The sequence below is a fragment of the Acipenser ruthenus genome, chromosome 1 (assembly GCF_902713425.1).
Source record: "Acipenser ruthenus chromosome 1, fAciRut3.2 maternal haplotype, whole genome shotgun sequence".
In the NCBI taxonomy this organism is placed as follows: Eukaryota; Metazoa; Chordata; class Actinopteri; order Acipenseriformes; family Acipenseridae; genus Acipenser; species Acipenser ruthenus.
In genome coordinates this window covers 13,411,055-13,426,496 of record NC_081189.1, presented here as the reverse complement: position 1 = coordinate 13,426,496, position 15,442 = coordinate 13,411,055, and the positions used below count along the sequence as shown (strand labels likewise).

At 34.1% G+C, this 15,442-nt stretch overlaps 2 protein-coding genes across 2 annotated transcripts; both read left to right on the top strand.

The window, feature by feature from the left end:
• On the top strand, nucleotides 1-1,496 carry LOC117403597 (C-X-C motif chemokine 11-1-like). The gene is made up of 4 exons (XM_034005810.3): nucleotides 1-136; nucleotides 420-546; nucleotides 668-754; nucleotides 971-1,496. Exons 1-4 carry the CDS (start codon nucleotides 82-84, stop codon nucleotides 981-983), a joined length of 282 nt encoding a protein of 93 aa, XP_033861701.3. The 5' UTR covers nucleotides 1-81; the 3' UTR covers nucleotides 984-1,496.
• Nucleotides 1,497-13,725: 12,229 nt separating this feature from the next.
• Nucleotides 13,726-15,213, top strand: LOC117403598 (C-X-C motif chemokine 11-1-like). Its single transcript, XM_034912104.2, has 4 exons — nucleotides 13,726-13,841; nucleotides 14,125-14,251; nucleotides 14,375-14,461; nucleotides 14,678-15,213. Exons 1-4 carry the CDS (start codon nucleotides 13,787-13,789, stop codon nucleotides 14,688-14,690), a joined length of 282 nt encoding a protein of 93 aa, XP_034767995.2. The 5' UTR covers nucleotides 13,726-13,786; the 3' UTR covers nucleotides 14,691-15,213.
• Nucleotides 15,214-15,442: the final 229 nt, after the last annotated feature.

Sequence of the window (15,442 nt, the reverse complement as noted above, 5' to 3'; positions counted from 1 at the left end):
TTTTCATCAGCACTTCACTTGAAATATCAAGAGAACAAACTCCTCCTGAAAAACCAACAGAAACATTACAAGACTAAAACAATGAACTCAACAGCCATCCTGTGCCTTGCTGTCTTGTTCTGTGCAGCTATTGAAGGTAAGCGTCAGAACTCAATGCACAGCAAAGGAATTCTGCTTCAGAAGCGTTTTGTTTTTATTCATGCAATAATCTCATTAATAATCAAATCGAGCCTAATTCTATAACAAAGAAACATTAAATGTATTCATTTTTGTACATATTTTGACCATATTTTTATTTTGTAGAAATTCAACAGTAACTGCTATATAAATGTACACAGTTACTTTTGCTTCTGCAAGTTAAGCACTGTTTTCATAATTACAGTAGCTATCATCAAATTTACATCCATTTAACTTTTTAGGTTCACCAATGACTGGCAGGGGCCGTTGCCTTTGCCTTGGAGATGGTGTCAACTTTATTCAGCCAAGACTCATTGAGAAGTTAGATGTGATTCCTGCATCAACGACGTGTGGCAACTTGGAGATTATGTAAGTATCCCAATCTGTCTGTTTTTTTTCTGCTGTACGAAAGTCATTGAGATCATATTTTTTAGAAATCAATTATTAGGTTATTTTGAAAATGACGTGTAAACTTTTTTTTTCTCCACAGTGTTACACTGAAGAACAGTGGAGAGCTGAGATGCCTGAATCCCAAATCCAAGTTTTCACAGAATTTCATTAAGAACGCAAAGAAAATGTATGTATTTTATATAAAACAGTATATATTCAAATAGAACAATCTAAATATTTTTTATTCAAAGTTAAGCAACTGTCAGAAAATGTAGATACATGTTTTTTGTATTGCATTCAGTTCCTTGAATGGTTTTACTGTTTTTCACCAGGTAAATAATAATTAAAGATAGAGCGATGTCACTTTGATTTGTATTACTCACTGACATACTTTATGTTTTAGGTCCCAGCAGTAGACTTTAACATCAACAAGAGAAGAACAACCTCAAAGATTTTCAAAAGCCACCTTTGTAGAAGACCCCAGAACAAAGACCAAACGCCCTCCAAGATTCTTAGAAACTGCTTGTTACGCTTTCTCCTCCTCTCTGAATAAAGTGTAAAGTTCCTAATGTAAATATCTGGATAGACCCTATAAATGAGAAATATTTATGAATATTGAAATTGTTTTTCTGTGTTTAAAATAACAAAACCTAAACCAATGTAGATATGTACAAATATGGTGTTATTTAAAAAAAAACAAAAAAAAAAAAAACTGTTATTCGTGTACATAGTTTTGAGAGAGAAATTTTTTAAAGGACTGAAAATGAATAATTTCACAAGTCCGAATCCCAAATGTTGAGCATGTTGTAAATCTGGGTGTGAATATATGTACTGTATCTTGATCTATGACTAAACATTTATTGTATAAATTGTAAAATGTTCTGTACAATTTTTTTTTGTAAATAAAGTATTTTTTGAGGATATTCATGTGTTTTGTTCAACCTTTTAAGTTCAAATAAACCACAATTTTTGAATATTGATACTACTTTTTGTCTTTCTAGTAACATGCAGTGATTTTGTATTATATGTAGACCACTTTTATTCTATTAAGACACTGCTGAAAGGGGGAACTTATATAATTAAACCCTATCTCTGGGGTTTAAATAAGGGAATTAAAAAAATATTGGGCCACATTTTTATCACAGCGCAAGGCCTCACTACAGTTAAAAATATACTGTACACTTCCAGCTGCCTTTCTTTCTTTCTTTCTTTCTTTCTTTCTTTCTGTCTTTCTTGCTCAGAAAAGGATGCGAAGCAGAATAAATAGCACAATGTTTTAACAGCAGGGGGGAGGGGGGCATGAAATAAAACAATCCTACCTAAAAAACACATATATGCTACATAAAAAAATAAATAAATAAATAACATATAAAGAATGTAAGGTGCTGAGCTACTTGGGTTCTTTATTGAAACATCATGAAATGTGTTAATTGTGTCAATCGTACCTGACGCTTTCCTATTGTTGACTTTGGATACTAGTATCTCCGTCCCATTCAATCACAGAGGACTCTCAGCTCAGCTGGTCAGAAACAACCAATAAGTGATGACGTCTGTTGTGTAATTAACAGGTTTCATGGTGTTCCAATGAAGAACCCCAGTCAAATATGTACTCAAACAGGTGAGAGGTTTATTACGGTATTTTATGAGCCCCTAAACAATAAATGTTGAAAAGAAGCAAGATAACAAGAAATAATCAGGGAGAAATGCAGTCCTGTCAACTCTCCCTTATTTGCCGGGACTTTCCTGTTTTTTGGACACGTCTCCCGGACAGCTCCTGGGACAGATGTTCTCCCGTATTTTGCTCAAAACTCTACTGTTAAACCCCTTTGTCAGCAAACCTTTGATTTCTGCAAAAGGCAGGTACGGTATCTGGTTACTGCAATCCCTGTCTGTACCTAGCAGTGTTTAGGACCCAGGGGAGCCCTGTGGCAGGTATGCAGTCAGTAGTTGACCATCGATTATGGCTGCGTGTGCGATAAGCCCTCGTCCGGTAAAAAAAAAAAAATTATGATATTGTATCATTATGGCGCTCAGAAAACCAGCACTTCAGTAACATCTTTCGTTACCAAATTAAAAACGGAGATCAACAAAGTTACATAATCAGAGACCTTAGCATGTTGTGAGTAGTTCAGCAGATCTGTAGTAGACATGTTCCCAGACTCACACATTGCAAAGTATGCAGGGAAGTCTAAAAGTCACACAAATAGTGAAAAACGTTTCTATTACAATTTCAGCATCAACATTGCTTTAGAAATTCAGATGGATTGATAATATGTGTTTATATACAGCAATAGTGTGTTAGTTTAAAACAGAAGGTAGCTGACAATGAAATGTTACTGACAGTGGTATTATTGATCCGCCACATATGTGTATAACGCTGCAGTTCCACTTTGTTGTGTATTTTGGCTTTTTTTATATATTGTTTTACGAAGGATGTATTGAATTTCGAGGGTTTTTTTCTTGCTATAAAGTACGTGCCACAACTCGTCCTTTGATGACGAGGTCAATGTCAAAGTACCAAACACCCACCTTGTTTTGGCTCCTCCCCCTTGGAGTAAACTTCACTGATAAAACACCCCATTGATATAAATACAATTAACAACATACCGTTTAAAATGTGACTATTACTTCACAACATGTCTGCAGAGATTCCCCCCTCCATGCACTAACATTGAGCTTGCTGCCTTCTGTTTCAGCCCTGGCTATGTGTGCGTGCACACCCCCGCCAAACATGGCCTCACATCCCAGGACAAAACCTGCCGCCCACAACAGCCACAACAGGTAATTAAATGAATATCCTTCATTTACAAAACAACAGTACCAGTTAAGATTTTAACAGGCACATGTTAAATGTTACAGAAATGTTTATTTGCAAGCTGACCGTGAGTATTATTATTAATGGAAAAGGCAAAACAAAAGTCAGTGGTTATTATTATTATGTTGTGATGAAGTTCGGAAAATAGCAAATTCACAGGCAAACGAGCCTCGCGGCCATACACCAAAAAGAAAGGCGTGTAGCAGGTGCTAGTGTGCATACACTGGTGTTGTAAGATCATTGTATTTGGTTCATGTCCAATGAATCCTGCTTGTCATACAGACACTTAGCTAGTTGATCTTTTAATGTGCGATTACAACGTGCAATTAATCCATCCCCTGCTCGATTATTCGTAGCTAAGCAGATGGGGCACATTTCAGAGTGACTTAATGGGCCCATTGGCCACACGACTACAACATGTATCATTTTAAAGCTAACTTTCTCCACATCAAGATTAGCTCTGTTGTACTGTGCCACTGTGGTACAGTTTTTGTAAAAATTGGTTTAAATACTAAAATTCTGCATGGAAAACATGAAAATTGTGGAAATTACAAAAAAGCTCTAAATGTACCCTTGACAATCCTTTTCTCAACAAAATTGGTATGGTGGGTTGTTGAAATATGATCATTTTAACTTGATACAATTGAATCATTTAAAGGCCTTACTCATGAAAATATTCAGCCTTTTCACCCCAAAAAAGAGGTCATTTTGATTATAAAATTAGCAATATGTGGCAATTGTTAGTTTTGTATTGAAGACGGTTGAACAAAATGCTTAATTCAATGTATAAAATTAAATACACAGGTTTTCCTGATCATATGAAAGACAAGCTGGGCATAGCAGAGTCCCCTGTCAACAGCAGTGTTCCCTTTAATGTTTCATGTAACTTTTCCATTTCGCTCCCCACCATTCCACCCTTTCAGGAGTATGTTCCACTGAAATGCTGCACACGATAATCATGTTTTGTGTACAGCAAACACTTCGTAAATGGGCCCTTTGTGTATAAAAATGATTTCTGGTAATGATTTCTAATTTTTTATGAAATCGTATGCTACAGTATTTGTGACTAATGCTCCAAATTGACACTGCATCATTACATTTCTGTTAGTCAGCAAAAATTCTCCAGCATGGTGATGAAACTATGATGTGGCAGTGTCATCTTTTTAGAAATGATAATGGGGGGTGGGGGGTGGGGGGCGGGGGGGTGAATGTAAAGAAATGGTTGATCATTTTTTGAAAATTGTTATACAGAAACTTTTCTGATATTAAATGTACAGTAGGCTAAACCCTCAAAGAAGGATTTGGTGAAGGCTGTGTTAGCAGAAACAGACCATAGTAGTCTGGTAGATAATCTCCCTTTTTGAAATGGATCCTCATTCATTAAACTGCAGGTGGTCACTATGGTTATAAAATGATGACTCAACTGTGCAACAAATAAAAAACAAAGTGAAACAGAACAGATGTACTTCCTGGAAATCACATGGTTTCTACAAATGCCTTAAGATTGCATTGTAGCTTTAATACTTGGCTTAGGGACAATACAATCTAAAGAACATGATACAATTATTTCAGTTATTACAATTACACCATGCCTCCCAGCACTAACATGAAAGAGGCTGTTAAGAATCTTGAAATAAATCACCTGTTCATTTCCAGCCAAGCGGTTTAGATAAACGTTCTGATTATTTAATTCATACAGAATGCAACAGGGTAGACACTGTGTTCACCGGTCTGAAATCCCTGCTAACATGCCGGTAATGTCATTAATACTATATCTCTTCAGAAGAATATGAAACCTAAAATACATAACAAATACAAGGAAAGCAGAAATATATTGACATACAATAACAACACCCTCCACAATGGGAATCACCAGAGGTTAGGGACCGGTTGGTATTATTGTTTTATGAATGAAATTCATGTTCCACCTTCTTCACCACCTCCACTAATACTTTTAGAGCTAATGTACAGGTTATTCCTGTTCACAGCTCAGTTTCAATTTCAATTGGAAACACTAAGCGCAGCCTCCGTAGATATGCATTTAAATGTACTTCTTCCTAGTGCATATATATTTTTCATTATTCACATTTGAATTTAGAGAAGGCTGCTTTTGTGCAAGCAGTATATCAGACTAGTGTTACTAAAACAGTGCAAATAAAAATACATCTCTTAATAATGTTTCAAGACTGGTAAGAAATAACTCAACTACTGTGCATTGTACTCTCATTTTCCAAAGTTGTTTGTTTCTTTAGAATTTAGTTACCAACTGATTTATTTTTTTTGCATAAATTGCATGGAAAACAAGTAATCCCATTGTGTTAGGAACAGAAATAAATAAAATATTTGCATTACAGCTTTTTTAAAAGCTAAGAAATTAGTTATGAACTATTGACTGAAGGATAAAAGACTGTATAAAATACTACTGCATGTAATTTGTTGTGTGACTCAGTCAGTAAATGCTTGAAATGTATATTACAATATCTGGGCTGGAATATACAGCTGGGCTCAGAGGAGACCAGCAAATTAAACAGGACAGTTGCTCTTCTTGGAAATCCCATGCTTTTACAGCTGTGTCTATAAGAGGTCCCAGTACCAGTTCGGCACATTTTGTGATGAAGCAGGGAGATTCCAGCTGCCAGTGTGCAATGACTATTGCGTTACCTTACATTTCTTATTCATTCATAATTACTTTTACCATAAAAATGGTTGTAAAATAAGAAGCTAAAATTGATTTCAGTGCCAGTGAATGCATTGTATTTGTAACTCAAGATAAATTAAAAAAAAATCAATCAATAAGTAATTGAATATTTTCACAAAAATGTTAAGAATAAGGGAAATGTCATGCTAGTATGACTACCAGTGTATACACTTTGTTTTAATTTATGCAGTGTCTTATTAGAGGGTAAATATATGCCATTAAACAATGCAAAAATTGTGCACTGCTATTTTAAAAACAATTTGCCTGATTCAAATGTATATTCTCTAACACTAATTAGACATGCAAAAATATTCTGTAATTTTATTGAACTGAGGAACCGTAAGCCCTATTATAAAACAAAGTGATATATTACAATGTTCAATATATCCACACCGACAAATGTATAAAATAAGAAAATTATGTAACTTAAATAATAAATTAAAAAATAATAATAATGTTTTTTTTTGTTAGCTTTTTTTTAATGGCATGCAAAATCCAGGTATTAAAAAGTATTTATGAAAAACAATAATTTTAATTGTAGTAATATTGCACAGGTACATGTTATGGTATCATTACCTAGCATTATGCAAGACACTGGTCAAATCATATGAAAATAAACTTGCGTTATTTATTACAAAAAATGATTACATCAAAGACTTTCTATTTCTCCAGACAATGCACTTTTACTTCAGTCATTTATTTCCCAGAAACCAGCCATGTTTTGTGGAAAGAGAAGCTCCTTTTGTTAACAATGTAATCACAAAGGGAAATTCCCTTTTTTCTTGGCTTGTTGACAGGATGTCAGTGGATTGTTAGGCTGTGGAAATGGTATAAATACTGCAGATTCGTGCACCTTTTCATCAGCACTTCACTTGAACTATCAAGAGAACAAACTCCTCCTGAAGAACCAACAGAAACATTACAAGACTAAAACAATGAACTCAACAGCCATCCTGTGTCTTGCTGTCTTGTTCTGTGCAGCTATTGAAGGTAAGCGTCAGAACTCAATACACAGCAAAGGAATTCTGCTTCAGAAGCGTTTTGTTTTTATTCATGCAATAATCTCATTAATAATCAAATCGAGCCTAATTCTATAACAAAGAAACATTAAATGTATTCATTTTTGTACATATTTTGACCATATTTTTATTTTGTAGAAATTCAACAGTAACTGCTATATAAATGTACACAGTTACTTTTGCTTCTGCAAGTTAAGCACTGTTTCCATACTTACAGTAGCTATCATCAAATTTACATCCATTTAACTTTATAGGCTCACCAATGCCTGGCAAGGGTCGCTGTCATTGCCTTGGAGATGGTGTCAACTTTATTCAACCAAGACTCATTGAGAAGTTAGATGTGATTCCTGCATCAATGACATGTGGCAACTTGGAGATTATGTAAGTATCCCAATCTGTCTGTTTTTTTATGAATGTACAAAGGTCATTGAGATCATGTTTTTTAGAAATCAATTAATAGGTAATTTGGAAAATGACGTGTAAACTTTTTTTTTCTCCACAGTGTTACACTGAAGAACAGTGGAGAGCTGAGATGCCTGAATCCCAAATCCAAGTTTTCACAGAATTTCATTAAGAACGCAAAGAAAATGTATGTATTTTATATAAAACAGTATATATTCAAATAGAACAATCTAAATATTTTTTATTCAAAGTTAAGCAACTGTCAGAAAATGTAGATAAATGTTTTTTGTATTGCATTCATTTCCTTGAATGGTTTTACTGTTTTTCACCAGGTAAATAATAATTAAAGATAGAGCGATGTCACTTTGATTTGTATTACTCACTGACATACTTTATGTTTTAGGCCCCAGCAGTAGACTTTAACATCAACAAGAGAAGAACAACCTCAAAGATTTTCAAAAGCCACCTTTTTTGAAGACCCCAGAACAAAGACCAAACGCCCTCCAAGATTCTTAGAAACTGCTTGTTACGCTTTCTCCTCCTCTCTGAATAAAGTGTAAAGTTCCTAATGTAAATATCTGGATAGACCCTATAAATGAGAAATATTTATAAAAAAACAATTTGAAATTGTTTTTCTGTGTTTAAAATAACAAAACCTAAACCAATGTAGATATGTACAAATATGGTGTTATTTAAAAAAAAAAAAAAAAGTCTTAACTGTTATTCGTGTACATAGTTTTGAGAGAGAAATCTTTTAAAGGACTGAAAATGAATAATTTCACAAGTATGAATCCCAAATGTTGAGCATGTTGTAAATCTGGGTGTGAATATATGTACTGTATCTTGATCTATGACTAAACATTTATTGTATAAATTGTAAAATGTTCTGTACATTTTCTTTTGTAAATAAATTATTTTTTGAGGATATTCATGTGTTTTGTTCAACCTTTTAAGTTCAAATAAACCACAATTTTTGAATATTGATACTACTTTTTGTCTTTCTAGTAACATGCACTGATTTTGTATTATATGTAGACCACTTTTATTCTATTAAGACACTGCTGAAAGGGGGAACTTATATAATTAAACCATATCTCTGGGGTTTAAATAAGGGAATTAAAAAAACATTGGGCCACATTTTTATCACACCGCAAGGCGTCACTACAGTTAAAAATATACTGTACACTTCCAGCTGCCTTTCTTTCTTTCTTTCTTTCTTTCTTTCTTTCTCTCAGAAAAGGATGTGAAGCAGAATAAATAGCACAATGTTTTAACAGCAGGGGGGGGGGGCATGAAATAAAACAATCCTACCTAAAAAACACATATATGCTACATAAAAAAATTAAAAAATAAACAACATTTAAAGAATTTAAGGTGCTGAGCCTAATTGGGTTCTTTACTGAAACATCATGAAATGTGTTAATTGTGTCAATCATACCTGACGCTTTCCTATTGTTGACTTTGGATACTAGTATCTCCGTCCCATTCAACCACAGAGGACTCTCAGCTCAGCTCGTCAGAAACAACCAATGAGTGATGACGTCTGTTGTGTAATTAACAGGTTTCATGGTGTTCCAATGAAGAACCCCAGTCAAATATGTACTCAAACAGGTGAGAGGTTTATTACGGTATTTTATGAGCCCCTAAACAATAAATGTTGAAAAGAAGCAAGATAACAAGAAATAATCAGGGAGAAATGCAGTCCTGTCAACTTTCCCTTATTTGCCGGGACTCTCCTGTTTTTTGGACACGTCTCCCGGACAGCTCCTAGGACAGATGTTCTCCCATATTTTGCTCAAAACTCTACTGTTAAACCCCTTTGTCAGCAAACCTTTGATTTCTGCAAAAGGCAGGTACGGTATCTGGTTACTGCAATCCCTGTCTGTACATAGCAGTGTTTAGGACCCAGGGGAGTCCTGTGGCAGGTATTATTATTATTATTATTATTATTATTATTTATTTCTTAGCAGACGCCCTTATCCAGGGCGACTTACAATTGTTACAAGATATCACATTATACATTATTTCACATTATACAGATATCACATTATTTTACATACAATTACCCATTTACACAGTTGGGTTTTTACTGGAGCAATCTAGGTAAAGTACCTTGCTCAAGGGTACAACAGCAGTGTCCCCCACTGGGGATTGAACCCACAACCCTCCAGTCAAAAGTCCAGAGCCCTAACCACTACTCCACACTGCTGCCCTATGCAGTCAGTAGTTGACCATCGATTATGGCTGCGTGTGCGATAAGCCCTCGTCCGGTAAAAAAAAAAAAAATATGATATTGTATCATTATGGCGCTCAGAAAACCAGCACTTCAGTAACATCTTTCGTTATCAAAGGAAAAACGGAGATCAACAAAGTTACATAATCAGAGACCTTAGCATGTTGTGAGTAGTTCAGCAAATCTGTAGTAGACATGTTCCCAGACTCACACATTGCAAAGTATGCAGGGAAGTCTAAAAGTCACACAAATAGTGAAAATGTTTCTATTACAATTTCAGCATCAACATTGCTTTAGAAATTCAGATGGATTGATAACATGTGTTTATATACAGCAATAGTGTTAGTTTAAAATAAAAGATAGCCACAACAGGTAATTAAATGAAAAACCTTCATTTACAAAACAACTGTACCAGTTAAGATTTTAACAGGCACATGTTAAATGTTACAAAAATGTTTATTTGCAAGCTGTCCATGAGTATTATTATTAATGGAAACGGCGAAACAAAAGTTAGTGGTTATTATTATTATGTTGTGATGAAGTTCGGAAAATAGCAAATTCACAGGTAAACGAGCCTCGCGGCCATACACCAAAAAGAAAGGCGTGTAGCGGGTGCTAGTGTGCATACACTGGTGTGTAAGATCATTGTATTTGGTTCATGTCCCATGAATCCTGCTTGTCATACAGACACTTAGCTAGTTGATCTTTTAATGTGCGATTACAACGTTCAGTTAATCCATCCCTTGCTCGATTATTCGTAGCTAAGCAGATGGGGCTCATTTCAGAGTGACTTAATGGGCCCATTGGCCACACGACTACAACATGTATCATTTTAAAGCTAACTTTCTCCAGATCACGATTAGCTCTGTTGTACTGTGCCACTGTGGTACAGTTTTTGTAAAAATTGGTTTAAATAATAAAATTCTGCATGGAAAACATGAAAATTGTGGAAATTACAAAAAAGCTCTAAATGTACCCTTGATAATCCTTTTCTCAACAAAATTGGTATGGTGGGTTGTTGAAATATGATCATTTTATCTTGATACAATTGAATCATTTAAAGGCCTTACTCATGAAAATATTCAGCCTTTTCACCCCAAAAAAGAGGTCATTTTGATTATAAAATTAGCAATATGTGGCAATTGTTAGTTTTGTATTGAAGACGGTTGAACAAAATGCTTAATTCAATGTATAAAATTAAATACACAGGTTTTCCTGATCATATGAAAGACAAGCTGGGCATAGCAGAGTCCCCTGTTAACAGCAATGTTCCCTTTAATGTTTCATGTGACTTTTCCATTTCGCTCACCAACATTCCACCCTTTCAGGAGTATGTTCCACTGAAATGCTGCACACGATAATCATGTTTTGTGTACAGCAAACACTTCGTAAATGGGCCCTTTGTGTATAAAAATGATTTCTGATAATGATTTCTAATTTTTTATGAAATCGTATGCTACAGTATTTGTGACTAATGCTCCAAATTGACACTGCATCATTACATTTCTGTTAGTCAGCAAAAATTCTCCAGCATGGTGATGAAACTATGATGTGGCAGTGTCATCTTTTTAGAAATGATAATGGGGGGTGGGGGGCGGGGGGGGGGGGGGGGGGGGGGTGAATGTAAAGAAATGGTTGATCATTTTATGAAAATGGTTATTGTTATACAGAAACTTTTCTGATATTATATGTACAGTAGGCTAAACCCTCAAAGAAGGATTTGGTGAAGGCTGTGTTAGCAGAAACAGACCATAGTAGTCTGGTAGATGATCTCCCTTTTTGAAATGGATCCTCATTCATTAAACTGCAGGTGGTCACTATGGTTATAAAATGATGACTCAACTGTGCAACAAATAAAAAACAAAGTGAAACAGAACAGATGTACTTCCTGGAAATCACATGGTTTCTACAAATGCCTTAAGATTGCATTGTAGCTTTAATACTTGGCTTAGGGACAATACAATCTAAAGAACATGATACAATTATTTCAGTTATTACAATTACACCATGCCTCCCAGCACTAACATGAAAGAGGCTGTTAAGAATCTTGAAATAAATCACCTGTTCATTTCCAGCCAAGCGGTTTAGATAAACGTTCTGATTATTTAATTCATACAGAATGCAACAGGGTAGACACTGTGTTCACCGGTCTGAAATCCCTGCTAACATGCCGGTAATGTCATTAATACTATATCTCTTCAGAAGAATATGAAACCTAAAATACATAACAAATACAAGGAAAGCAGAAATATATTGACATACAATAACAACACCCTCCACAATGGGAATCACCAGAGGTTAGGGACCGGTTGGTATTATTGTTTTATGAATGAAATTCATGTTCCACCTTCTTCACCACCTCCACTAATACTTTTAGAGCTAATGTACAGGTTATTCCTGTTCACAGCTCAGTTTCAATTTCAATTGGAAACACTAAGCGCAGCCTCCGTAGATATGCATTTAAATGTACTTCTTCCTAGTGCATATATATTTTTCATTATTCACATTTGAATTTAGAGAAGGCTGCTTTTGTGCAAGCAGTATATCAGACTAGTGTTACTAAAACAGTGCAAATAAAAATACATCTCTTAATAATGTTTCAAGACTGGTAAGAAATAACTCAACTACTGTGCATTGTACTCTCATTTTCCAAAGTTGTTTGTTTCTTTAGAATTTAGTTACCAACTGATTTATTTTTTTTGCATAAATTGCATGGAAAACAAGCAATCCCATTGTGTTAGGAACAGAAATAAATAAAATATTTGCATTACAGCTTTTTTAAAAGCTAAGAAATTAGTTATGAACTATTGACTGAAGGATAAAAGACTGTATAAAATACTACTGCATGTAATTTGTTGTGTGACTCAGTCAGTAAATGCTTGAAATGTATATTACAATATCTGGGCTGGAATATACAGCTGGGCTCAGAGGAGACCAGCAAATTAAACAGGACAGTTGCTCTTCTTGGAAATCCCATGCTTTTACAGCTGTGTCTATAAGAGGTCCCAGTACCAGTTCGGCACATTTTGTGATGAAGCAGGGAGATTCCAGCTGCCAGTGTGCAATGACTATTGCGTTACCTTACATTTCTTATTCATTCATAATTACTTTTACCATAAAAATGGTTGTAAAATAAGAAGCTAAAATTGATTTCAGTGCCAGTGAATGCATTGTATTTGTAACTCAAGATAAATTAAAAAAAAATCAATCAATAAGTAATTGAATATTTTCACAAAAATGTTAAGAATAAGGGAAATGTCATGCTAGTATGACTACCAGTGTATACACTTTGTTTTAATTTATGCAGTGTCTTATTAGAGGGTAAATATATGCCATTAAACAATGCAAAAATTGTGCACTGCTATTTTAAAAACAATTTGCCTGATTCAAATGTATATTCTCTAACACTAATTAGACATGCAAAAATATTCTGTAATTTTATTGAACTGAGGAACCGTAAGCCCTATTATAAAACAAAGTGATATATTACAATGTTCAATATATCCACACCGACAAATGTATAAAATAAGAAAATTATGTAACTTAAATAATAAATTAAAAAATAATAATAATGTTTTTTTTTGTTAGCTTTTTTTTAATGGCATGCAAAATCCAGGTATTAAAAAGTATTTATGAAAAACAATAATTTTAATTGTAGTAATATTGCACAGGTACATGTTATGGTATCATTACCTAGCATTATGCAAGACACTGGTCAAATCATATGAAAATAAACTTGCGTTATTTATTACAAAAAATGATTACATCAAAGACTTTCTATTTCTCCAGACAATGCACTTTTACTTCAGTCATTTATTTCCCAGAAACCAGCCATGTTTTGTGGAAAGAGAAGCTCCTTTTGTTAACAATGTAATCACAAAGGGAAATTCCCTTTTTTCTTGGCTTGTTGACAGGATGTCAGTGGATTGTTAGGCTGTGGAAATGGTATAAATACTGCAGATTCGTGCACCTTTTCATCAGCACTTCACTTGAACTATCAAGAGAACAAACTCCTCCTGAAGAACCAACAGAAACATTACAAGACTAAAACAATGAACTCAACAGCCATCCTGTGTCTTGCTGTCTTGTTCTGTGCAGCTATTGAAGGTAAGCGTCAGAACTCAATACACAGCAAAGGAATTCTGCTTCAGAAGCGTTTTGTTTTTATTCATGCAATAATCTCATTAATAATCAAATCGAGCCTAATTCTATAACAAAGAAACATTAAATGTATTCATTTTTGTACATATTTTGACCATATTTTTATTTTGTAGAAATTCAACAGTAACTGCTATATAAATGTACACAGTTACTTTTGCTTCTGCAAGTTAAGCACTGTTTCCATAATTACAGTAGCTATCATCAAATTTACATCCATTTAACTTTATAGGCTCACCAATGCCTGGCAAGGGTCGCTGTCATTGCCTTGGAGATGGTGTCAACTTTATTCAACCAAGACTCATTGAGAAGTTAGATGTGATTCCTGCATCAATGACGTGTGGCAACTTGGAGATTATGTAAGTATCCCAATCTGTCTGTTTTTTTTTCTGAATGTACAAAGGTCATTGAGATCATGTTTTTTAGAAATCAATTATTAGGTTATTTTGAAAATGACGTGTAAACTTTTTTTTTCTCCACAGTGTTACACTGAAGAACAGTGGAGAGCTGAGATGCCTGAATCCCAAATCCAAGTTTTCACAGAATTTCATTAAGAACGCAAAGAAAATGTATGTATTTTATATAAAACAGTATATATTCAAATAGAACAATCTAAATATTTTTTATTCAAAGTTAAGCAACTGTCAGAAAATGTAGATAAATGTTTTTTGTATTGCATTCATTTCCTTGAATGGTTTTACTGTTTTTCACCAGGTAAATAATAATTAAAGATAGAGCGATGTCACTTTGATTTGTATTACTCACTGACATACTTTATGTTTTAGGCCCCAGCAGTAGACTTTAACGTCAACAAGAGAAGAACAACCTCAAAGATTTTCAAAAGCCACCTTTTTTGAAGACCCCAGAACAAAGACCAAACGCCCTCCAAGATTCTTAGAAACTGCTTGTTACGCTTTCTCCTCCTCTCTGAATAAAGTGTAAAGTTCCTAATGTAAATATCTGGACAGACCCTATAAATGAGAAATATTTATAAATATTGAAATTGTTTTTCTGTGTTTAAAATAACAAAACATAAACCAATGTAGATATGTACAAATATTGTGTTATTTAAAAAATAATAATACAAGTCTTAACTGACTGGAAATGAATCATTTCACAAGTCTGAATCCCAAATGCTGAGCATGTTGTAAATCCGTGTCTGAAAATATTTACTGTATCTTTGATCTATGACTAAACATTTATTGTATAAATTGTAAAATGTTCTGTACAATTATTTTGATATTGAGTGTCAAATTATTGTTTGAGGATATTCATGTTTTTTGTTCAACCTTTTAAGTTCAAATAAATGACATTTTTTGAATATTGATACTACTTTTTGTCTTTCTAGTAACATGCACTGATTTTGTATTATATGTAGACCACTTTTATTCAATTCCAAAGACACTGCTGAACAGGGGTACTTATATAATAAAAACATATCTCTGGGGTTTAAATAAGGGGTTTAAAAAATACTGGGCCAACTACCTTTCTTTCTTTCTTTCTTTCTTTCTTTCTTTCTTTCTTTCTTTCTCAGAAAAGTATGTGAAGCA